The sequence below is a fragment of the Pezoporus occidentalis genome, unplaced genomic scaffold (genome assembly GCF_034315485.1).
Source record: "Pezoporus occidentalis ecotype Australia unplaced genomic scaffold, CSIRO_AGI_Poc_V1 ctg75, whole genome shotgun sequence".
Taxonomy (NCBI): domain Eukaryota; kingdom Metazoa; phylum Chordata; class Aves; order Psittaciformes; family Psittacidae; genus Pezoporus; species Pezoporus occidentalis.
The window spans coordinates 2,761,564-2,786,877 of record NW_026916104.1 but is presented as its reverse complement, the minus strand read 5'-3'; the positions used below and the strand labels follow the sequence as shown (position 1 = coordinate 2,786,877).

The following is a 25,314-nucleotide window of genomic DNA, read 5'->3' as shown; positions in this document are numbered from 1 at the left end:
ACACAAAAGTAATATTTAACATTTTCTCACTGAAATAATGGGAAGCAATATTTATATCATACATTTCAAAAAACAAATGTAAATAAGTTGAGTGGACATAATCTACTAAACTGAAAGCTTGGGCCACAAACAGGAAAGGAAGAAAAATAAAATTCTCACATTTTATCTTTTAATACAATGTCCTTCCTTTCCTACTCAGGTAAAAATTGAGGGGAGAGAGGAAGGCACAAGGTTTTGATATACAATTTCTGTCAAGTTTGTGCTTAAGTTTTTTTCCTAAATCAGGCCTTTGGTGAGCAATTTAAGCACAAGAAATGTGATTTATTATCCCTAAGATGTCCTCTTTCCCTTGGGATCTGAAATACATACAAAACCCCATCCTAAATCTCCCTACAGACAGATAAGTGTGAAGATGCTAGGTGTGATAATAAAGCAGAACAAGAAAAACAACTTTGTGAAAGAAGTCGGTGCTGATAAGAAGGCCACTTACCAAAGGAACCCAGTCACTGAACAGAATTTGAAAACCAGCAAGTGGGATACAGAGCATAGGCAAAGGATGTGTGCTCTGACAAAATAATCACAGCCCCACTTTGTTTTTTTAAAATGTAGGAATTTATTATGCTTTTCAAAGCAATCAATCCCAGATGATTTTCTCCCCAGTTACCACACATGGCATTCGATGTCTCGTATAGAAATATTACTATATTCAAGAAACCTAAGTATATCTGGATATCTTTCTGCTGCGTTTTTTGGAAACATTTAGAAGAGTAATCTTGCTTTATTGCTGGTTCTTGTTACCCCTTTCAGCACTGAAAAATCTTAATCAATAGAATATTCTTGTAGTGGTTTTTCTACACTATAATTAAGCTAAATAGATAATTTGACTGTACAAGAAAGTAAAAGGCTCATGGTGGCTCTTTAATTTCCAAAAACCTGTCTTACCTACCTCATATAAAGACACACATGACAACAAACAGGAATGATCATCTATCGATGAACAATTGGAACATTTTAAGTCCTGCATGTCATTAAAGTAAAAGGGATAACATGATCCTAGGTTTCATCAGTAGAAAACCATAAATTAGAAATGGCATCATTTGGTGGCAACTGCAGTTGGTTGAATAAAATCATAACCCTTGCCTCCTGAACACCAGGCATGCTGCAAGATGTTCAAGCATTTTTTGTTCTCTACTAAAATAAATTTTCTCCATGTCATTTAATGGGGCTGAAAGACTCTAAGACATAATCTTTTGTGATATTTAGGAAAATTTCATTCGCAACTTTCAGCTATATTTTTTACTATAGAATAATACATCTTTCCAACTCTATTATTCCTAGTAAAGTGTTAAAAAATAGAATTAAGGCATGAAATGGCTGGTCAACCAGTGGAAAACGGCTTTATAAATATGTGACAGTACGTGTAGATATAGTAAACATTAAACACAAATAGAAATACACATTAAAAGTATGCATACGGTCATGGAAGTTCACATACTTCGTTATCTCTGCCTGTTCATCTGCCCATTATCTTTTTTTTTAGTTCTACATAACCTATTCTAAACAACTTGCCTCATTTTCACCTGCCTGTGTTATTTATAATTTTTCACACACATTTTTGTCTCTGCCTTGAGTTTGCATATTTTCAAATTATGTATTGTATAAAACAAAAATGCAAACAGAAGATAAACTACTGAAACTATCATGTTTTCAAGACGATAGTGCATCTACAGAATTTCAGAATGAATGGAACATGATATCACTGGAAGAGATAACAGTCAAAGGGATGTTTTTCGTTAAGAAATTCTCCATATAAAAAACACTTAAGAAATCTAAATAGTGATGAAGTACTCGGGAATCATATTCACGGAACAAAATTAAAACGATCTTAGATGCTAAATTAATAAAGTAACAACTAAGTTAATTTTCAATCAATATTTGAGCAGAATAATTTTTCTTAAATGCTACTTTTTGTAGTTTGATATGTGTATCGTCTGGCAACAACACAACCAAAAATTTTGCAGAGAATATTGCACAAAATGAAGCAGGTTATGTATCATTTTTTTCCCTTAAACTAATTTACTAAAACCAGTTATATTCTCACCTTGCACTCCAGAAGAATGAAAGAATGATTGTAATTATGATCTGCATTTTCAACTAACTTTGAAAATGCCTCCTTTATTTCTGTGATTAAACTTCCATTTTGTCACCTTACTACGTCAGTGTGTAGGTGTAGCAAAGGTAGGAATAATTTTTACAAGCTTTTGCTGTATATGTTTATCGCTGTTTCAAAAGGTTACCTTGCAAGTTATGCACCCTCATTCATGTCACAGCCATGCATTATTTATAAAATGTCTGTTTAATGATAGATTATTTATGCCCTGATACTTATGGCACATCCTGATCTGAAAGTCTGTATGAAATTGTCCAAGAAACAGGCAGAAAAAGCAACACTTAACATGAAAATCCATCATTAAAAAGGGATGGCAAACATGACTTATAGTATTAACTCTTTAAAAAGAAAAATAAAAGGTATTTTCTCTATTGTCTTGCAAATAGAAATCTGACTTTAAGGTTCACCATACAGGGTTTTATACATATTTTTCTGGTTTCACATGTGTATAGCAGATTTTGAAATACTCCTATCTGAACAATAAGTTATTTCTGAGCTGCAGTGCCCTGTGGATACTTATGCTTCCTCAGAGGGTTTAAAGGTTAAGATTTAAATAAATGTGGACTTCTGAAATTTATTGCTATGAAATAATTATTTCCTTTGCAATTTTAAAGTTGTTTTCTTAGTAAGATTACAAAAAAAAAAGCTTTTTCTTTAATATTTTTTTGCAAAATCTAAGAACATAGTAAGACAAAATCATTCAGTGCCACCATTCAAATGATTTACATACAATTTGAGCTATATCTGAGTATTTAGGTGTTTACTTAAAGACTAAGCTTGGACAAATTCACATAGCTCAAAAGAAAGGAAGAGCCTAGGCTTCCAGCCCACGATAAGCTGGGAGTTAGAAGGACTGAATATGCTTCTTTATCAACAAGTAACTAATTAAGGCCTTCCCAAGCCACAGTAGTGGATGTAGTAGCAACAGCTGGATTGACAGCCAGCTGTGCAGGTGGAACACATGTGGGTCACTGAAGACAGCGTATGCAGTCCTGTGCTTCACTGCCCATGTATACCCAGTCTCCATGCAAAAACAAAAAGGCATTATGCATATGGAAGGATACACAGAATAGTATGAAGTAGATGTAAAACAAGCAAATATTTTCAGCAGTCAAGGAAAAAAAGGGAAAATTAGTATTCCAGGGACAAACCTTCTAATAGGTCTATCTTAGTAGGAGTCCTCTAGGTTGAGTATCTGAAAAGATGGCTGGTATGCATTTCCAGCTTAAGCCTTGACAGCCTTTAGCAAATTAAAGGTGCTGGTCTTCCACTTATTTCACTGATCTACTCCACCCATATATCTGGCACTCCTATAAAGTGAGTGTGGAGCATTCACACAATGAAAGAGTGTGGCTGGCTGTATGAGGTAGAAAGAAAGACAGTGTAAGTCCTTCAACTTTATAAGTTCAGTGAAGCAGCTCAAACTAAAAGAAGGGGGAGGGGAAAGATGAGGAGGAAAGGATCCCTCAAAGTGACAGGATAGTTTGTTTCCTTTTGTGATGTTTTAAAAATTTACATTGCATTCAGGAAGAATGGATGAATCCAATTGAGAAAAATGTACAAGCTAACAAAAAAAAAAATTGAGGCATAAAATGGTAAGAAGTAACAGTAACACAATAAGATTTGAAAAGTATATGGAAATAAACCATATTCTACAACCTGGTCCTGTTTCAACTAATTTGGCAATGATAACTGGAGAACATGTAGCTACAGTAGAAACCATAAAGCTTCTCTAAATACAGCTTACATCATAACTGAGAAACCCAAAATTTCTGTTTAGGTGAAGTTGTATAAACAATATTATATCTTCATTATTGCTCTGTGGATGACATAGCAGCAACAGTAATTGCACAGCTTCACAAAAAGTCAGTACTATTCCTGAAGCCACTAGAACTTGCAACAATCTACTGCTCTGCTAAATAAGGATGGGACTTGAAGCCTATTGACATTTTCTAGTGTTCTGTTGGTGACATTGGCCACTTATTCCAAGAAAGAGTTTAGAAAGTTTAGGTTTAACAAGGGTAGGAAGTATATTTTTAATATTTTTTAAAAATTTTTGACAGTTTAATTAAAATGAAAAAATATTCATTCACAGCAGTAATTAAAAGTTAAAAATATTGTCTCAATTCTTTTGTATTTAAATAATAGCAGTACTAATGGATTTGGGAAAGAAATAATTTCTTAGTAATATGGAATAATAGCTAATATTTTGTAGGGCATTGTACATCTTCAAAATGTTTTACAAGCATTAGATAATCTTCAGAGACCTTTGAAAGTCAGATGTACATGATATTTCACTTCAAGGATAGAAGAAAATTGAATTTGAGAATTTTATTAATTCACCTTATAACAATAACTGCCTCCAGAGCCAGAATGAAGTTATAACTAGATCATCCAGCTTCCAAGCCTTTTACTCAAACCTAGAATACCAGATATCTGAATTTCTCCCCAGATTTGTCTTTTTATCCTCCCCTTCTTCTTCACTCCCTGGCATCTTACTGGGGAAGAATTTCATTACATAATATTACATAAATACTGTCTGCAGTATTTGTTCCACGGACTTCTGAAGGAGCAGGTGTCTATCAGGACTCTAGGACATCAAGAAATCATGGGCAAAGCCTTTACTGTTGGACAGACCATCAATGCAACATATTGATTATCATCTTCAGAACACATGAAGTCTCCTTTGCATATTACTCTGGTCTCACTGGATTTACCTCGATATGTTGCTACAGGACATCACATATAGTCTTGCCACTGCTTCCATCCATTAAAATGAGGCCTAGTGAGCAGCTCCTGTACCAGGTCTCCATGCACACATCTATTTCCCTTTCAGGTCACACGCCAGGTCACCTTGGTTGGTTCAATGCATCCAGGGCATTTGAAACACACAGATACCACACAGTGTTCACACATACAGGTTTTGTTCAAACCTGGGAGGGCTCCCTCACTCACCACTTTGGTGGGTGCTCAGTGCTCCTTCTGTTTTTCTGGGAAAAGAGGTTTCTTTCCTGATTAATACTGTGTGAAGCATTGTTACAGGACTGCTCTCTTCCACTGTAATCTCCCAACAGCCTGAGAGATTACAGGCAAACATGAGGTAAATGGTAAACAACCACACAATTGTTCTTGACCCACTTATGTTTCCTTGTAACCTGCAGTGTAGAGCTTCCTATGTCCCTCTCTAAGTCTATTCTATTTAGTCATCTCTGAATTGAAAGACAAGGGTAATACTGGGGGTTTAATTTTCAATTTAGTTTCATTAAGAACTGAATCAAGTTCAGACCTAGTGTAAAATCAGCAGAACTTTGTGAAATATTGTCCCCATTTTTAATTTGGACAACATATTTCAAGACATTGTTCTGCAGATGTAAACTTCTGGTCATGATAAACGTAACCAGTAGATTTAAGTTCAAATGCTAATACTAACTTAGTCTTTCTGAAACAGCGCATTATCTTTCAACAGTTTTTTAATTGTTTCACTGCAGTGGTTAGAACTTGCCGTAATGTTTACATACATATAGATGGAAAAATTATTACAAAAAATTAGGTCAGTATTCGACAATGACTTCCCAACCATGCTCCATGGCCATTTAGTCGCAGGGAGAAAAGACCACTTATTCTGCCTTTTGTCCCATCAAACTTCAAACATTTATTCCTTACTTCCCTGCTCTAATAGTTAGAGAAAAGGACACTTTACAGATGGTGAAAACACCATCTGGAGCTGCCTGTCCTTTCCTTATACCTGGCAATCATCTGGGGAGTTTGTTCATAATTAAGACACTGAAACATTTGGTTCTCCCAAAGTTTCAAATTTTAATTTAAAATTTACATCACTCCTTCAACTTTTATGAAAATTACAGGTGAATATTCACAAGAATGGAGTCACTTATAAAAAATAATACACTGCAAGTTCAAAATTGCATGCTAGCTAAGAAACAGGTGATTATCTATAAACTAGTTTTGTATGTGTTTTGAGAACCATCAGGAGGTCTTGTTCTTTATTACCAAATTAACACATGTAAAAGTATAAATACAGACCAAGCCAAACTGTCTTTATTTTTATTCCCTATTAATAAAGCTCTGGCATTCTACAATCATTGATTCTGAAGGAAAAATTGGAACCCACATGCTTATAATATTAAGTATTTTTGTGATGCTGATTGTTACGTTATAAATGTGTGATATATCTACATAGCTTTTCCTAACAGTGGATGAAACTATTTTCAGATACTAAATGGTATTCAAGGTGGTTCAGTTTATGTGGAAATTACTTTGATAGCATTTTTAACATTGTACAGAACAACAGAGACTGTAGTAAGTACACAATGGTCTGACACTGCATGCCACATAAAGTTGTTATTTTAGGAAGAAATGGTTTTCATGGGGATAAGTCACTAAAGACTGAAAGAATGATTAGAAGTATCTTGCAAAGTACAATACATTGGTCATTAGATTGGTAGTGATTTTAGTATTAAAAAAAAAAAAGTACAAGCAGGAACCTGACTATGGTCGCCATCACTAAACCAGTGAAGTTCAAGTATACTTTGGCAAAAAGAAAACACTATTAGCAATACTAAAGGCATTAAACAACTGAATATACAGTCCAAACATAATACATACTAAGACTACTCCTTATATCGCATGTACCTAAAAGAACTCTCCTTATACCAAATATAAACTTAACCTCTCTCAAGTGTCACAGCCATTCCCAGCTGCTTCATTTTGTGTGTTAATATAAACTGTGCAAAAATGAATGTTGCTAGATCACTCCTCCAAGTGCCATTTATTTCTAAATTGTTTCAAGTAAATAAATTATTCCAGTTAACTTAGGAAGTAATTCCTACTGATAAAATTAGTTCAAGTTCCACCTCTTTCAGACAGATGCATTTAAAAAAGAAAAATCAAGACAAAAAGCAAAGTAGCCTTGCTTTCGACCATTCTATTTCTCTCTCTGCATCAATCATCTTAAGAGGCGTAATTCTGATGGTGTTATATGAGAACCTTACATAAAGCCAGAAAAAAGGTAACTCTCAACTCTAACTGGTTCCATTATTTCCAGATGTGAGAGATTTGAAACGAGCTACTAAGAGATTCTTATGATAAGTTTTATGCAGTTATGAAGGGTAGTTATATGTTCTGGTTTAGACCTCTAAGTATTATGCACTAAGTATTATGAATGCAAGAATCTGTCTGCAGTCAAAAAAGAGAAAAGCACTTTCCCTTACTCCATCTTGTGAATAACTTAAACCAGTTAAGGAAAAAAATAAAAGTGCCAAATTGACCATACCCATTAGAGCTTCTTTCACAGGAAAGTGAATCAAGTAAATTACTGAAAACTCATTCCCAAATATCCCATTGACACAAATCCTACCTTCAGTCCTTCTACTCACACTCAAGAGGGGCATTAACTGAGAAAACTGTTAGCTAAAAGGGAGGAAAGCTGTTCTAAGAAAAGGCTCGTATCTAAAATAGCAAGAAGGACAACTAGCCTATATGACTCCTCTACATATTCTCACGTTTCAGCTGATTAATTTCTTCCCTCACAACAATATGTTCAGAATCTTACATCAAGCATTTCTTTTAAGAGACTGAAGGCAAAGATGTCTGAGCATCTTTTCAAAAGCATCAGTACAGTCAGTTCAGTGTCTATTTCAGTGTTACAAAGTGGTGTTCTTCAACTGTTGTGGATTGCCTGTGCTTGCTGAATCTCTCAAGCAAGTTTTAATCTGTTGCTGCTTTCTGTAATAAAGCAAACAGAACGTAAGTGAATGTGTTCCCCACGCACATCTGATTCCTCCCCATCTTTTCCCTTGTCGACACAAAACCCTCTTCCTGTTTTTAGCAACACTTAACAGGAGAAAAGACTATAGAAGAGATCTAAAGGCTGCCGAGATACTATGAGCTTCATAAAATAGCCAGGAGAGAAATCATTCATGTCCTGTTTTCACAAAGCTTCAGTGTCAGCTTGACCTTACTGGATTTCAGAAAATCCATATAGGAACTGAACTGCAAGAAGAAACAAGGCTTCCTCCTTGGCACACAAAATCACGTGTTCCCCTTTCACATATTTGCAAGAGCTGAAGAGATTTTTTTGTATCCAATACATCAATAAATTCTAAAATTTCACCACTTTGTGAAATTATGAAAAATAAAAAGAAAAATAATAGAGAATTATATACAGAAACTTTCTAGATGCCTCTCTGATTTAATACCATGATCACTCATTATTAAAGGTGATCAGTTTAGGGTTAAGCTCTAAAGATTCAAATTTCTCGTTGATTCTATGTTCCAGTTACAGAGAAGAACTTGGGCTAGCACTGCAGTTCCCATGAGACACCTATAAAATCAACGTATTATTCATAGAAATAAAAAGTCTTACTTAAAACAGCCTGGTAAACAAGGAAGCAACTGAACTTCCCTACATTTTAAGGTCAGCTCTCATACATAGCAAAAAATTTACCAATTGATCTGAGTCAAGAACTGCTCTGTGGTGAAAGGCAGGTTGTGCTGCTGGTGCTAGTCTGAGGAGAAGGAACAGCAAAACACACGTACTTGAAGAAACAAATGAAATAAGTGCATATGGCTAAAGAGCTAGGAAGCTCTAGTCTTGATGATTTATAACACATGATGACACACCATGAAATATTAAAGTATTCATAGTAGTTATGTTTTGTTTTCAGTAGACTGAAAGCAAATGCAGCTGTGCCTCAGAAAATTGAGCCAATACCCAATACCAGTCAAATCCACTGTTGACTGATGACCACATATTTTTGATGCTTCACAAAGTGGCTAGAACACAACATAGCAATCCCAAAGATATGAAGTAACATGCCAATGTGATAAAATGTAAAATTAATTACTGCGTGTCCTGGGTTCAGCAGTAGCAGTCATGTTTTTCCTTTGTGTTAACTGGTGCAGTGCTGTGTTTTGACTTTCAGCTTCAGAACAGTGTTGGTGAAGCCGATGTTTTCAGTTGTTGCTAAGTGATGTTTACCCTGACCAAGGACTCTGTGAGGCTCATGCTCTGCCAGGGAGGAGGGGAAGCTGCGAGGAAGCAGGGACGGGGCGCCTGACCCGGGCTAGCCAGGGAGGTATTCCATACCACAGCACGTCAGGCCCAGGGTGAGGGGTAACTGTGGAAGGACAGGGGCTTCCGGGTGGAAATCGTATTCTCTTCCCTTGTTATTTTCCCTTATCAAATAGTAGCGGTGGTGATTTGTTGCTGGACTGTTCTTGTCTCAACCCGTAGGAGTTGCACTGTCTTGATCCTCCTCCCCGTTCCTCCGGGAGCGGGGAAGGGGAGAGCCCCGGTGCGGGGGGGGGAGACAGACACGGACCTCGACTGTTGTCAGCTCGGCACCACTCACTGGGAGTGAGTGAACAAGTTACCTGACTGGGTTTAAACCACGACACTGCGACATTTTTATTGACTTTAGGCTTGTTTGAGTTCTTATAGCTTTGGATTATCTTTTATTTTTAAAGTCATTTTCTTTTAATTTTTGGTCTGAAACCTGCATTATCAAACAAACTTTTTGGAACTTTCCTGGTCCTTTAAAACAGCATGTATATGAAAAGCTTTTGTAATGTTGACTAAGCATTAATGTTGTGAAAGATACACATTGCAACTAAAGATAGAATTCCTCTTTATAGACATGCTGTTTCACTATAACGTAGGTTGTTACAAATCCCTTGTCATGAAAAATCCTCTAAGTTTAACATTTACTGCTAGCCTGGTCCTGTTAGGCTATCTTTTTATAAGAGTAATTTTTGAAACACAGAGTAAGGATAGAAACACTTCTCGTGTACAACCTATTTTCGTAAAGTAGCTATCTGACAGGAAGAATTAAGGTAGGACATACATCCTTTTCATGACAAGAATGGGATGGATGAAGTGCATGGATGGCTTTTAGGTGTGGAAATCTCATAACTGTAATTCCAGTAGTAGTCTGCACTTGTGGAAATAAGATACATCCCTCATTCTTCTAACGTGTCTATTTCTCTTCTGTTTCAATCATCAAGTCCTCTATCACTATAATTGAGTGAACTACTTTAACTGAACTACTTAGATGCTACTAAAGATCCCAAAACTATTTTGATCATTCTGACCTTTCTGGAGTGACAAAATACAAAAGGCTTCTGAAAATCACTTTAATTTTAAAACCTGATAAAATCACATAATTGATCCAACATTTCAGATAAATAAAACTGAAAATAAATGTTTTGGTTCAGAACCACAGGAGTTTGTTTTTTGTTTTCTGCAATAATAGCCTATGCTTAATTATAACTGAAAGTATGACTTAATCTGGGAAGTACTGGGAATTTAGCAGCAATAAAGATATATTCCTTATTGTGAAGTAGCAGAACTGGCAGAGAGAAATATAATTTATATGGATAAAACTTATTTTGTTTCTGGGAATTATTTTATCTTCTTCATAATCTAGAGAATATCTCTCCACTCTTGCCTCATAATCCCCTCCCAAAGGCCTGAATATCACTTATTACTGTACTTCAGACCCTTTCCTGTCTTTCTTGTATATGTAGCTAACAACGCTGATATTTGATCTGCTAGTCACATACTAATCTGGCACATAGGTTGCTGGAACAAAAGAGGCATTGGTGCTTTTCTGCAGCAGAACAGTATGCCATGCAGTTGGACTGAGACCAGCTGGAGATATCTCCCACTTTGTGTCCTCAGCCTGAGAGATATTCCATGTCATATGGCCCAATATGGCATTGTCTTATGTACCAAAAAGGATACTTGTGAGGTCTGTCAAAAAACAAAGACTCATTTTCTTAAATTTTTTTTTCACAGCCGAACCATCACACCACTCACTGAAGTGTGGTACTGCCATAGACTTTGCTTGCCAAGCCTGAAAATCCACCAGGAAGCACCAGCTTTCAAGACAGACTATTCTGCTATGATACTTAGTTTACTGTGCCATCTGAAGGGGGCCTAGAAGGATGCTGGAGAGGGACTGCTCATCAGCAACTGTAGCAACAAGACAAGGGGTGATAGGTTCAAACTTAAACAGGGGAAGTTCAGGTTAGATATAAGGAAGAAGTTCTTTAATGTGAGAGTGGTGAGGCACTGGAGTGGGTTGCCCAAAGAAGTGGTAAATGCTCCATCCCTGGCTGTGTTCAAGGCAGGGTTGGTCAGAGCCTTGGGTAATATGGTCTAGTGTGAAGCATGCCTGCACATGGCAGGGGGGTTAGAACGGTGTGATCTTCAGGTCTGTTCCAACCCTAACCATCTGTGATTCTATGATACACAGACTCCCTGGAAACCATGAATTAACCATGATAAATGAACACCAAAACATTCAAGTGCTATACAAAGTGCTATAATACTTTGAGAGTTAAAACAATTGAAATAGAACCACTGTGTTCTGCACAGCAATATGTTAAACTTTAATAGCTAGAAAAGCAGCAACTATCAAACTAAGAAACGCCATTACAGAGATTCTCTCTCATTAAGTTCACCTTAGAAAAATCCTTTCATTAGAAGAATTACTATGCATATTAATTAAATATGAGCAATCAATTTTATCTACTTCTGAGCATCAAAAAGGTTAGGAGACAATGCCTTCATGCTATAAATATACTGCACTGCACTGAATTCACACAACTGATGTGAGGTAACCAAGCCTAGCACACTTTGCCACTGTCTGCTTAGCTCCTGGCAAGAACCTGATAGCAACAGATCAGTAAGTGCTGTGCTCTTACACTGTCAGATGCATACACTACAAGGCAGTATCGGCAGAGACACTCTGATTTTAGAATTACCAATGAATTCTAAAAGCCTCATTTAAGTTTACTTGAAAACGATTAGGTAAATATTCTGGGGTAAATATGGGTAAATATATTGGGGGGGAGACTCTTCATTAGGGACTACAATGATAGGACAAAGGGTAAAGGGCTCAAACTTAAAAAACAGGGGAAGTTCAGGTGAGATACAAGGAAAAAGTTCTTTACTATGAGAGTAGTAGGGCACTGGAATGGATTGCCCAAGGAAGCTGTGAATGCTCTGTCGCTGGTGGTGTTCAAGGCCAGGTTGGACAGAGCCTTGGGTGACATGGTTTAGTGGGAGGTGTCCCTGCCTATGGCAGGGGGTTGGATCTTGATGATCTTAAGGTCCTTTCCAAACCTAACTATTCTATGATTCTGTGAAATATTCCTGTAAAAATACAAAAAGGTAATAAAGAGATTCAGGATGTCTAACACATCCAGCTTCCTGTTTTCAAAGCAGAAGCAGATCCTGAGCGTGGCTAAGGAAAAAACTTGGTTGTATTGTGCACAGCTCTGCTTCAAACAGGGCCATTAAAAGCAGAGTACGGTTTTAAATCACAAACATCAATTTACAGCAACACTGAATAGCCAGGGAGACACAGTGCCTAACTGCACTGTTCTCTTGCCTTTTCCCTCCCATGCTGTCACCCAATTACTACAGCACTGAAACAGACACAACCTATAGCTGTATATTTTCCTCCGAAAAACACTGATCCTGTTAATTTTCCTTATTCTTGGCAAATGTGTGGCTCAATCTCTTCCATTAGTATTTATTAACTATACTTTTCTACATTGAAATTTTAAGTATTTAAGTGCCTAAAACCTGGTGCTATAACTACAGGTTTCATGAGGCGTGTGCTTCTTCCCACTGATTCCAGAAGTGGAAAAGAGAAAATGTGAAGTCCAAACTCCTAACCTCAGGATCTTTCAACTCAATAAAGAAACAATTCAATTTAGAAAATGCAATGAATGTCTTATCTCACAAACTTAATGCGTATATTCAAAAGAAAGACAGATTAAACCACTGTGATCATAAATAAAAAAAAAACAACCTGGTGTTGCTATACTGTGATTTTTATTGATTCATTGAAATTTTCACCTACAAATCTCTTTGATCTTACATAAAAAGGTTTATTTTTCCCACAAAAATATTCTCCTTTAAAACAATACAGTATTTTTATAATTGTTAATTCAAAAATGTGAGAAAAGGCACAATTTATGCAAAAACATACTCTTCTTATCACAGGACAAATCTGACATTTAGGGTGTCCTGGGTTCAGCAGTAGCAGTCGTGTTTCTCCTTCTTGGTAGCTGGTGCAGTGCTGTGTTTTGACTTTCGGCCTGGGAACGGAACTGATAGCGATGTTTTGGTTTGGCCAAGGACTTTGTGAGTCTCATGCTCTGCCAGGCAGGACGGGAGGCCAGGAGGAAGCAGAGACAGGACACTTGACCCAAACTGACCAAAGAGATATTCCATACCACAGCACGTCATGCCCAGGAGGTAACTGGGAGTTAGCCGGAAGGGCTGGGAGACGGCAGGGTTGGAGGAGGTATCGGTTGGAGCTTGGTCGGGCTTGGGGGGCGAGTTATCGGTCAGCTGGTGCTGAGGTGTTGTATTCTCTTCCCTTGTTATTTCCTTTATCGTTATTATCATTGGTGGTAGCAGTAGTGATTTGTGTTATACCTTAGTTACTAAACTGTTCTTATCTCAACCCGTGGGAGTTGCATTCTTTTCGATTCTCCTCTCCATCCCTTTGGGAGTAGGAGGAGGGGGGAGGGCAAGAAAGGGGGGGAAGTGAGTGAACGAATTACCTGACTGGGTTTAAACCACGACAGAGGGAGAAATCAAGCTGTTTGTCTCCTTCTAAAAATCAAATAAATGACAAAATTACCAGCTTAGAGTTCTCTTTCATACATTTGGAATTAAATGTCTAGTCACGTGTCATTACGAGCTGCTGAGGGAGCTGGAAGGCAAAAAAGGAAAGGGCACCAAAAAGAGCTGTAACAATGGCTTTCAGGGCCATGCTGACCAAATGAACATTTCTGTATTTCTATAGGTTCAAACTGAGGGAAAGGCAAAATAACCTGGCAAATTTCAACTCTTAAAAATCCTAGAAGCTGAGACCTGGACTCAGAGCAGTCATATGTAATGCCTAGAGAAAAAACGGATTCAGTGCTGGCACACTGGAAGCAGTTTTCTCTTTGAAAGGGAACAATTACAACTTTCTATAATCTTACTTTTGGGTAGATGTAGGCAGTTTTGAAGTACATCTAAATATTTGCATTAAAATCCTTTACTATATATAAGATTTCTTGCATTATTTTTTTATTTATAGTAGAATTAAATGATAGATTAAATGTCTTTTTTAAAGAAAATTCAATATTGTGTCAGAATTTCTTTCATTTCTTCTTTTAAAACAAGAAAGGCCTAATCCAGGCTCAATGCATGGATGTGTTTTGATTTTCATTACTGAACTAATAAAAAAATAAAAAAGGAAAAAAAAATTTTGTGACAACAAATTTTTTCCTTCTTTTTTTTTTTACTTGTTGGATCTATAAATAATTTTCTTCATTAAAAATTGCATTACCTTCTTTTAATTATTTTTCAAATACTGTTAGTTCTAAAGGTGATTATTCCCTGATACTTCCTATTTTCCTCTTAAAAATATATAAATTCAAGTATATAAATTCATATTTCCTGCAAAAAGAACCTAAGGTTTTGTATTCCCATTTTGTGCTTGGTACTAAGGCAAAACTATTCTACTTAGTGTATGAATGTTTTCAGAATGTTTTTACAAGAAAAAACAGGAAAAGCTATGGTATAATTTGGAAAGTTCATTCACATCTTGGGCCAGACACCTTATTCATTTACCTAAACAGTGATACAATTTCAGTGAGCTCAGTGGGATACATCTCCAGTCACTCTAAGAAAGAGACATACTTTAGTTGCAAAAAAATCTAAAAGCTATGGCTGGGATCATAGAATCATAGAATAGTTAGGGTTAGAAAGGACCTTAAGATCATCTAGTTCCAACCCCCCTGCCATGGGCAGGGACACCTCACACTAAACCATCTCAACCCAGGCTCTGTCCAACCCGACCTTGAGCACCACCAGAGAAGGAGCTTTCACAGCTTCCTTGGGCAACCCATTCTGGTACCTCACCACCCTTACAGTAAAGAACTTCTTCCTTATATCCAACCTAAACTTCCCCTGTTTAAGTTTTAACCCCTTACCCCTTGTCCTACCACTACAGTCCCTAATGAAGAGTCCCTCTCCAGCATCCTTGTAGGCCCCCTTCAGATCCTGGAAGGCTGCTATGAGGTCTCCATGCAGCTTTCTCTTCTCCAGGCTGAACAACCCCAACTTTCTCAGCCTGTCTTCATACAGGAGGTGCTCCAGTCCCCTGATCATCCTCGTGGCCCTTCTCTGGACTTGTTCCAACAGTTCCATGTCCTTTTTATGTTAAGGACACTAGAACTGTACACAATACTCCAGGTGAGGTCTCATGAGAGCAGAGGGGCAGGATCACCTCCTTTGACCTGCTGGTCACGTTCCTTTTGATGCAGCCCAGGATACGGGTGGCTTTCTGGGCTGTGAGTGCACACTGAAGCTGGCTCATGTTCATTTTCTCACTGAACAACACCCCCAAGTCCTTCTCCGCAGAGCACTGCTCTGAATCTCTTCTCTGCCCAACCTGTAGCTGTGCCTGGGATTGCTCCTACCCCGGTGCAGGACCTTGCACTTGGCATGGTTAAACTTCATGAGGTTGGCATCAGCCCACCTCACAAGCGTGTCGAGGTCCCTCTGGATGGCATTCCTTCCCTCCAGGGTATCAACCGAACCACACAGCTTGGTGCCATTGGCAAACTTGCTGAGGGCGCACTCAATCCCACTGTCCATGTCACCGACAAAGATGTTAAACAAGACCGGTCCCGACACCGATCCCTGAGGGACACCACTCGTTACTGGTCTCGAGCTGGACACTAACCATTGACCACAACTCTTTGCATGTGGCCATCCAGCCAGTTCTTTATCCACGGAGTGGTCCATCCATCAAATTGATGTCTCTCCAATTTAGAGACAAGAATGTCGTGTGGGACAGTGTCGAACGCTTTGCACAAGTTCTGGTAGATGACATCAACTGCTCTACCCCTGTCCATCAGTTCTGTAGCCCCATCATAGAAGGCCACCAAATTGGTCAGGCAGGATTCCCCCTTAGTGAAGCCACGTTGGCTGTCACCAAGCACCTTGTTGTTTTTCATGTGCCTTAGCATGCCTTCCAGGAGAATCTGCTCCAAGATTATGCCAGGCACGGAAGTGAGACTGACTGGTCTGTAATTCCCCGGGTCATCCAGGGGATTTGCACAATTCTATAATACCATGGTAAAAGCTGTACCTGAACACTTCTGTTCTCACTGAAGCCAAAACTTTGATTGTAACAGGAAGAAATTTCCTATTGACTTCACTGAAAGTAGAGTCAGGAAAAAATCTTAAGTTTGGCTTTATTTTCTTTCATTTTGTCAAAGGCTTTGCATGTTGCCATTTGCCATTACAGAATTCTGTGAAAAACAGAGATGGTAATGGCATTGTTTGACTTTTATTTTCATTATTTTTCCTAATTTCTCAAAGAGGCTGAAACTCAGCCATAGAACCAGTTGCCTCATTCAGTGCGCTTAAGAGGTAACATTTCAGAAGCCTTTTAGAACAGTTCTCTTGGCTATCTTCATTACTGCTTGTTTGTTTTCTTCCTTACACAGAATAAGTGTGTTCCCATCAGGGTTCACTGATCTTCACACAGAATCGATGCTGCTTTAAGGATACAGTACAGTGGAATTTAGAGTGCTTATATGATCTGATGAACAATGTTCACAGCAAGTAATTAAACTGGTCATGAACTCTTGAAAATATGTTCTGCTGAAAACTGTTTCTTGAAAACTCAGGGACAATTGACACAACTACATTTTCTCACAGTTTGGAAAGCTCTAGGCCTAGTCTTAAGCAGTCACTGAAAAAAGAATAGGTGATGAGTGAAGAGGAGAGGAGCCCCAAACCCACAAACAAACAAAAACCAACACCACCAAACAAGCTACCCTTCCTTGAAAAGGGGCAAATCATTGCAACATCAGAAGATAGTGGTCTACATTCCTTAAAACAAATCCTGAAGCAAAGATCAACAGGTAAGACAAGGTGTTTATCCACAATGCAATTGTCTTCAACTGTTCTTGAAACGATTGACAGCCCAGCATTAAGATTTAGGGATGATCAGAAGGTATTTAACGTCAAAATCAATGTTGAATATGCTAGTATTTTAAGAATCACACCTGTTCTAAAGCCTTTGAATACTATTATCAGTCCTGGAAAACAGAAGGAGCCAGAAGCACTTTGCAAGAGAAACTCCAAAAGAAGACTTTTTTTACTGTTAAGGAAGTCTCTCTTCCACCTCCAGTTTGAGAATGCTTTGTTTGCTTATTTCCTCCTCACCCTTTCCTTTTTTCTTTTTATTTATTTATTTTTAGATTGAGTGTGCAGGAAACAACATTACTTTGGGAGAAGATTGTTCCTTACATTCTCTTTACTTCTGGTCACTTTAACACAAGGCAAGGTTAAGTAAGCTCATGAAAATGCAGAACTGCTGTACCAATTGCTTGTGTTCACTGTTTCCAAGCTACGGCTGATGGAATACTTGGAACTTACTGTTCTTTCAGAAATACATTACATCAGAATAGTAGTAACAGTAGTTAATGCTCTCTAAAACTATACCTTCCCTGTTCCTGTAATATATTCATGCATATCTATTTGCTTACACTTCTACAACTGATGGAGGCATTTTTTTTTACTCTGAACACATTTCCTTTGCATCCAAAAAGACTGGGAATGTGTATGAAATTACTACCTGCATAAACAAATATAAATAAGATTAAATAGAAGTTGGATGTGTAAATGCAATGATAACAATAAGAAAAATCCTTTTTTCAGCGTAAATTACTCATTGAAATGTTATCAGAGAAGAAAGTAGTATTAGACATTTGGAGAGGAAAAAAAAGAGTAGGTTTACTGAATATCTCTAGTGGAAATCTTGATAATCATCTAAGATTTAGAAACCCTCTAAAGTGTTTCTTCTGTAATCCATTAAGAAAGTATACATTAATTCAGATAGATGTCACCTTAAATATACAGATTTGTTTTGATTATGGCACTGAGTATGGGGTTTCTTAGGCTCACTTAAAATTCCAGTCAGAAAATACTCAGGATAATATTCTTGTATAGTTCTGGGGAAAAAAAAGAAATCCCTTTTCTAATGACTTTTCCACTCTAATTTCAAATCCTCATCTTGAATTTAAATACATAGTTTACTTTTGAAATAATAATGCATGTTATTAGTCTATATTTATGAGCATTAACCTGGAACTAAAGAGTGGTGTGGTTAATGAATTATATAGCCTTCCTAATTGATGCATTGCAAGACTGTCACTCTAACTTTTCTGTTTAACAAAAGATAGAGACCACCACCTGATAATTTGAATAGCTAGTATTTTCTCTAGCAATAATATGGTCTCTGAAAAAAACATACAGTAATGACATTTTTGCATTAAAGAATAATCCAGTGACTGAATATTAAAAATGGCACCTGAACACTTTTTGCCTTGAATTGGATCTTTAGGACTAGAACTCAAGAATTAAGAGATGTAGTCCTAAGATGCTTCAGAACCTTTCAAATTCTGTGTCTTTCAGGTCCAACTTCAGCTCAAGTTAGAATCAGAAGTTGTTATAGCTGCGGAAAGCAAAGATCACCCAACTAAAACAACCTTAAATTATGAGGCTTTACACCCCAACACTTGTGCCCAAAGAAAAGGAAGAGATTTTTCAAATAGCTGCTTAATTTGTTACTACCAGCAAAGAACAACAGCACAACAAATTTCAACATTTGACCCTTGGTTTATATTCAAAATCACATTTGCCTTTTTTTTTAGTGACACAGCTACTGCAAGCTGCAACACAGGCTATGTTTTACTGAGACAATTACAGAAAGAAAAGCGTTTGTTTTCTTTGTGCTTGGATCTGAGAATAAGCAAGATTTCCCCCCTGCGTTGAGTGTACTTTTGCAATGACAAATAGGCAACTCATTCAAAATAACACATTATTTACTTATCCAAGGATATGAACAAAAGGGTAAAAAAAAAATAAATCTGCATAACAGAAAACCAATGATAAATATAACTTTGAAAATTTCCTTATTGCTGAATCACTTATAACTATGCAAAGAACTAGACCACCTTCACCACACCTCCACTCCCTCAGAGATGAAGTTTGATAGACCATCAGCTTTTCCACTGTCACTGCTTGGAAGGCTCTCTGACACTGATCAATGCTTAGCATAGATTGAGTCTTTCACCCTTCGTTGGGCACAGGCTTTTATCTCTGGGAGGTAGACCATTCTGATCCTGGCATCTGAGGAATAACATGCTCCACTGGGAAGCTCAGCTGTTGTTTCCCTACACCTGACATTACTGCAGTATCTCAGGCCTGTCTGGGGAGAAGTGCCAAGTAGCATCAGTAGCCAAGAAGTACTTTGCTGCTTTCAAAGTTTTTGTGAGAACCATGTTGTGATTAAGCAGCACACTTAATACAATAGAAAGGATAGCAGTCAACCTGAATGAGCTACAGAATTTGACAACAGAGTTGCAGAAAGTGTTAATGCACTGACTCAACCTAACAGACCTCTCCAGTTTGAGAGACAAAAAAGAAAGTTACAGGGGGAGTGTCCAGAGGGGAACAGGGGAGGAATCTGACCCTGCAATCTGGGAAGATCATTGTACACAGAGGCGAAGTTTTCCATTCAAAAACTTGAAGTGAAATAACTCACTTCAAACATTTAGTTTCATAATAACGAGAAAGTGTACTTAAAAGCTTATATTTGAAATATTTTCACACTTAACAATATTTTGGATTGAAAATCTAGGAAAAAAAGAAAGAACAAACCCCACACCAACAAATCCCCTAAGCAACCATTCAAACCCCCTATCCTATACTACAAGCTACTCATCTGAAAATGTGTATATTTGTTTTCTGAATGCCCAATAACTACATAAACACGTTGCTAACAGGGGCGACAAAAAGTGTTTGAATGCCTGCGGCTTAGTTATGGGGGAGGAGAGTGGGGAAAGCCATTTGAAAAACATCCACTTAAGCTGTGCTTTCAGGAACACAGAAGACAGTTCAGAGTTGTAAGAAAGCGAAGGTATTACAGGACATAGGCAAACCCAAGAGCTGTGTCTCAGAAATCCAGATAGGCAAACCCTTAATGCTGTTATTCCACATATGCAACACAGGTAACTGGAAATTTGCAGATCTCTGGGATCTCCTGCACAGGTAAGAGGCACCATTTTTTGTGTTTAGCATATATTCCCTGGTTTCATATGTAAAAAATATGTCTGCGTAACACACATACAGCAATACAAAATATCTACCATGGGAATTCTGAGCAGCTGAAATAACTATCAAGCAGTTATTATATATGCTTTTTTTGAGTATGCAATTTTTTCATAGTGTGATTTATAATTGTTAATTAGAAAAATACTTGCATAGTAAAATTAAAATACTTGTATGAATTAATTTTTGAAAACTTCTGTGCAAAGCAAAGCATAATTTCTAATATTATCTGGAATCCCTTCTTGCACTGGTGCCCAGAATTAGAATTATCCCTCTTCTGGATTAAAGATGCATTGGTGGATTAGTCTATCACCGATGACAACATAATACATCCTTCCCAGAGGCTTAAAATGAATGGAGGTCTGTTAACTACAGACCATGTTAAAAACAACAACCGAAAAAAAAAAAAGCCCTCTGACAGAAAACCGTACTTTACCATTTAAATATCATGATGTGTGAGGACAATGTAGTTTGAGAACCACAGGTTCAGAGCAAGGTATCAGTTCTATTCCTTTCACAGACTGTATCACCTATAAAGCTAGTAAGACATGAGACTGATTCCTGAAAGGGTTATCCATCAGTATTACTTCTAGCTTTAGTCACCTGAGCACCCTCAGGAATACCACCTGGACAATTTACATGAAAACCAAATTTGCTTTAATGTTTCTATTTGATGCTCAGATATGTATACACATTTTTCAAAATTGTATTTATTTACTTGACCTTTTTTTGTCAGTTGAAGCAATAATTTTATACTTAGATTTTTTTAAAGGAAAAGTTATATTGTTGCAAAGCAGATGAGCTATTTCTGAAGATTTTAAATTGAGCTATGATGTGGATTAGGATACATAACTGTTTCAGATAACCAAGTTGATTCACTAGTTTATTCTAACACTCTAAGAGGTGTTATGTTATTCTGTAAATTAAGAGACATGCTACCAGGTTTCCATAGAATACTACTATCCTCCAAAGTTTTATTAGATACAAGACTACGTAGCTCATAAAAAGTCTTCTCCTGCGAACTTCTGGGAATAGGTCATATTACACGCTGATAATCCCACAATGGTGACGTCTAGAATAGGCCTGTTTAATATTTAAACCAAATTCTGAAATGCTGACTAAAAAGAAAAATTTCCCTGCCTGTAATAAAATATAATATGCTGTATTTTCTGGAGGCACTTAAATATCTAAGTATGTTCTTTTTCAATTACAGCCCAGGAAAAAGTAGATGAGTAGTTAGCATTAAACATTTCAAAGTAAGACACTGATGTTTGTTTCTCGGTTTGGAAAATATTGGCCCGATTGACTTCGTAGTTAGTAGAATCACTGGTTTTAAAAGATTGGATAAATTCAGCTATAGAATTCAGCTAAGCAATAACCTTTCTTCCACACTTGTCTGTTGGTGTCGTTGAGAACATGGGGATTTGACATTTTTCTAGTGTTTTATTAAATAAAAGACCTTTATGTCATCACTAGTGTGGCTTTTAAATTGAATCTTTGAAGAACAACACAGAATTTGTCAAATGTTGGTGCGTACAGCTTACAAACTGTGTGCTCCATCCTTTGGAAGGAAGCTATTGTAAAGGGGAGGGTCCTGAGCACAAACAGGGAAGAAATGGTTTTCTGGCAAATAATGGTATCAACACCAAGACTCTTACTAGAGCTGCATGCTTCAGTATGCAGTTAATACCACCCATACGCTTTATACAAATAAAAGGGTAGAAGGACCAAGTTCCATAGTTGAAGGAATTTAGAGGTACATTTAAGTAGTCTTGAGAGGGATTGCTTTATAATGAAGTTGTACAGCCCTGAATTGTAATCAGCTATGTATCCTCAGACCAGCAGAGCAGTTACAATGCAGTTTTTTGCTTCTCTGCAATTATCTCACTGTCTGTATCATTTTCATGACGTTTTACAACTTACTGATCCAGTAATCACAGTTCAGTTCTCTTAATCATGCACTAACTGAGCCACTGAGAAAATGCCAATAGATACATAACCAAGAAGATACCAAGCCCATTAGACTGCAGTGTTTCCAGTCAAGAGAAAGCTGATGGCAGCTCAAATTTGAGTTTGTTTTTCCACCAACTTTGGACGACTGGGGCGGGTTTTAAGGGAATTAAAGGGAAGAGAGTTCCCCCTATCCCCTTTTATTTAGTATGCATGAGCCCCATTAAGGAAGAAACATAACTCAGGGTACTCCTAATCCCTGGCCGTGGGGAGGAAACCACCTTCCAGCACGGAGCCGGCTCGTCGGCACCGCCGTGTTGGAGCGGGACCGAGGCGGCGGCCGCGGGCGGAGCGGTGCGGCGCGCTGCGGGACGCGTAGCAGGTCCCCACACCGTCCCGTCCGGACAGTCGTGGGGCCGGGACCCGTCCATGGTCCTGCAGCGGGTAGCAGCTGCAGCGCTGCCGCTGGAGGACCCTTCCTTCCTTCCTCCCTCCCTCCCTAACACCCGCAACAGCTGCTGCCGCTGCTGAGCCCGACTTGCCGGAATCCAGCTTTGAATGAGATTTAATAGCGGGGCTGGCGGTAGTAAAGGAAAATAAATCTCCAAATCAGAGCCTTGCAGAGGTTCTGAAACCTGCCTTTCCTTCCAGCCTGTAGGCTGCCAGGGGCGCGGGGTGAGGTGGAAGCTCCAGCCCAGCGCACAACTTTCCTGAGAAGATCCCGGCTCCAGAGGCAGGCCGGCCCCTCGGAGCCCCACGCAGAGGGTAGGGAGGAGAGGGAACCCGGCACCTTCCTCACCTGCAAAGCTGTGGAGAAACCAGGCAGGAGAGAGGGAGAGGCTAGAATCTCCCTCGCCTTTCCCTCCTTATTCCCGGCTTCTGGTACCAAGGAAAGCCCCTGAGGGCGGATGAGAGGAAAGAGGAGGCTCCCACCGCACGCACGGTGTCTTCCGAGCATCCCCTTCCCCGGGCTCCCGGAGCCGACGCCCTCTACCCCAGCCCGGACTCACGTGTGCCGTCAAACCGGGTGGCGATGGTGTCGAGGAAGGTGTTTTGGGGTGCCAGTAATCCCTTCATAACCGGCATTTTTCCAGCGCTGTGCGAGGTTCCCCATCAAAGTTTGCCTGCGAGGGTGGTTCGAGAAGAAAGTGCAGAGGGCGCCCGGGGAAAAGGAGGAAAGAGGCGGAGGCAGGGAGGGGTGGATGGGGAGGAGGAGGAGGATGGGGATGCCGCTGCGCCGCCTCCGGCGCAGGGAGCCCCCCGCTCGTCAGAGCCAGACACACGGAGTCCCCAGCCCTGCCGCGGAGAGCCGCGCACAGGTGCGGAGCCGCCGCCTCCCACAGAGCAAAGAGGGAGGGGGGCGCTGGCAGAGAGCGGCCGTAGGTTGGAGGGCTGCGGCACGGCCACCCTTATCTACCTGCGGCTGGAGCGGGGCGGGAGCCGGCGGCCTCCCTGGGGTGCCCGGCCCTCCCCATCCCAGCCTGACCCGCCCGGCCTTCAGCACGTAACAGGTTTCCTAGGCTAGAGGCGTATTATCTCCCATGAACCCTGTTTTGTAAGTAACCATACTGTAGGGTAAAGCATGAGATCTGTCTTTGCTGAAAGTGGAAACACTATTGTCATGGATAGCAAGTGCCCCTAAAGAGAGACTAGAACATGGAGAACACTCCATCAGGTGTGTGGCCTGATGCATTATTTGCACATTCAGGCTGTTTATTTAAGGGATAGAACTGTTCAACTTGTGTTTCCTTAATAATCTTTTAGAAATTCCTTGCTGAAAAATTCCACATTAGGATAATTAACTTATTATTAACTTAAAGTGTGACTTTTTAAATGCTGCCAAGTAGCACTCCATGGCACGGTCTTTTCACTTACTGTAGCAGCAATGGCAAAACTACTCCATGCTCTCTTAGGACTAAAAGACACTCCTTAATTTGCAAAGCCAGTGTGCACTATGGAGGGGAAACCTGTTGGTCTCTTCCTACTTTGTTGCTTGCTACAACTATATTGTTATTTTTATTTCATGCTATTTCCATTTATTAGGTTTTTTCTTTTTTGTGTCTCCAGATAAGTAGAGTATTTTGATTCCCACTTTTTCAGATAAGAATCACAGAGAGAGGCTCCAGGAGGGACAAAGAGGGTCTTTCTTTACAAGAGAGAAATAAAAGGAAAAACATCCAATCCCTAAACCTTGAAAATGCTTATGCATAGGTTTTATAGCACAATATCAAAGCCTACCCACAGCAACCCACCTTGGCTTCAAAAAGCACAGCAGTATTTTACTGAGACCATGAACCTGTCCATTTCTTGTACAGGAAGCCAGTACAAATAAGCTGATATAGAGTTCCCAGCTCAGTTTTCAGAAGTGACATGAAAATAGAGACTGCCTTACCATCACTATTACTTTGGAAGTCTCTAAGATCTCACAGTACTATCAGTTTCTTAGTTAGTTGATAAACTTCAAATTCATGGCAGGCTTTTACCTTCATTGGGAATCATTAGTCTTTTCCTTAAGACATACAATTTTTAATACTGAATGCCAACAATTGCCAATTTTCTTTTTCAAAGTTATTCTCACACAGAATCACAGAATATCTTAAGTTGGAAGGGACTTGTAAGGATCCTTGAGTACAATTACCTGCTTTTCACAGGGCTACCTAAGTCATACGACTAAGAGTCCTCCAGATGCTCCTTGAACTGACAGGCTTGATGCTGTGTGGAGCCTGTTCAACTCCAGTACTTTTAAAATGTACTAGTAATAAAACTGAGGCATTAATTTCAGGTGAAAAATACAAAGCTCAAAATTAATTTCTCTTGATAGCTTTCCATTTAGTCTCACTGGCAGGTATCACACTCCTAGTTAGGTTTGAGGCTACAACACGTCCCTACATGTGAAACAAAGGAAACCCTATTTCAATACTTGCAAAATCCAGAAGAGCACAACCAGATTTTCACTTCTGTCAAAGCTCTCAGC

General features: G+C 38.8%; 1 protein-coding gene across 2 annotated transcripts in view; it reads right to left on the bottom strand.

The window, feature by feature from the left end:
- Positions 1-23,680, bottom strand: part of KCNH8 (potassium voltage-gated channel subfamily H member 8) — a 185,932-nt gene extending 162,252 nt beyond the window's left edge. The window contains exon 1 of one of the 2 annotated variants that reach the window (XM_062602054.1): positions 23,351-23,680. In XM_062602054.1, the coding sequence (XP_062458038.1) occupies positions 23,351-23,426 (76 nt within the window). In that variant the 5' untranslated portion in view covers positions 23,427-23,680. The remainder of the gene's footprint in view (positions 1-23,350) is intronic. The other variant, XM_062602053.1, reaches the window with a different exon arrangement.
- Between the last annotated feature and the right edge of the window lie 1,634 nt (positions 23,681-25,314).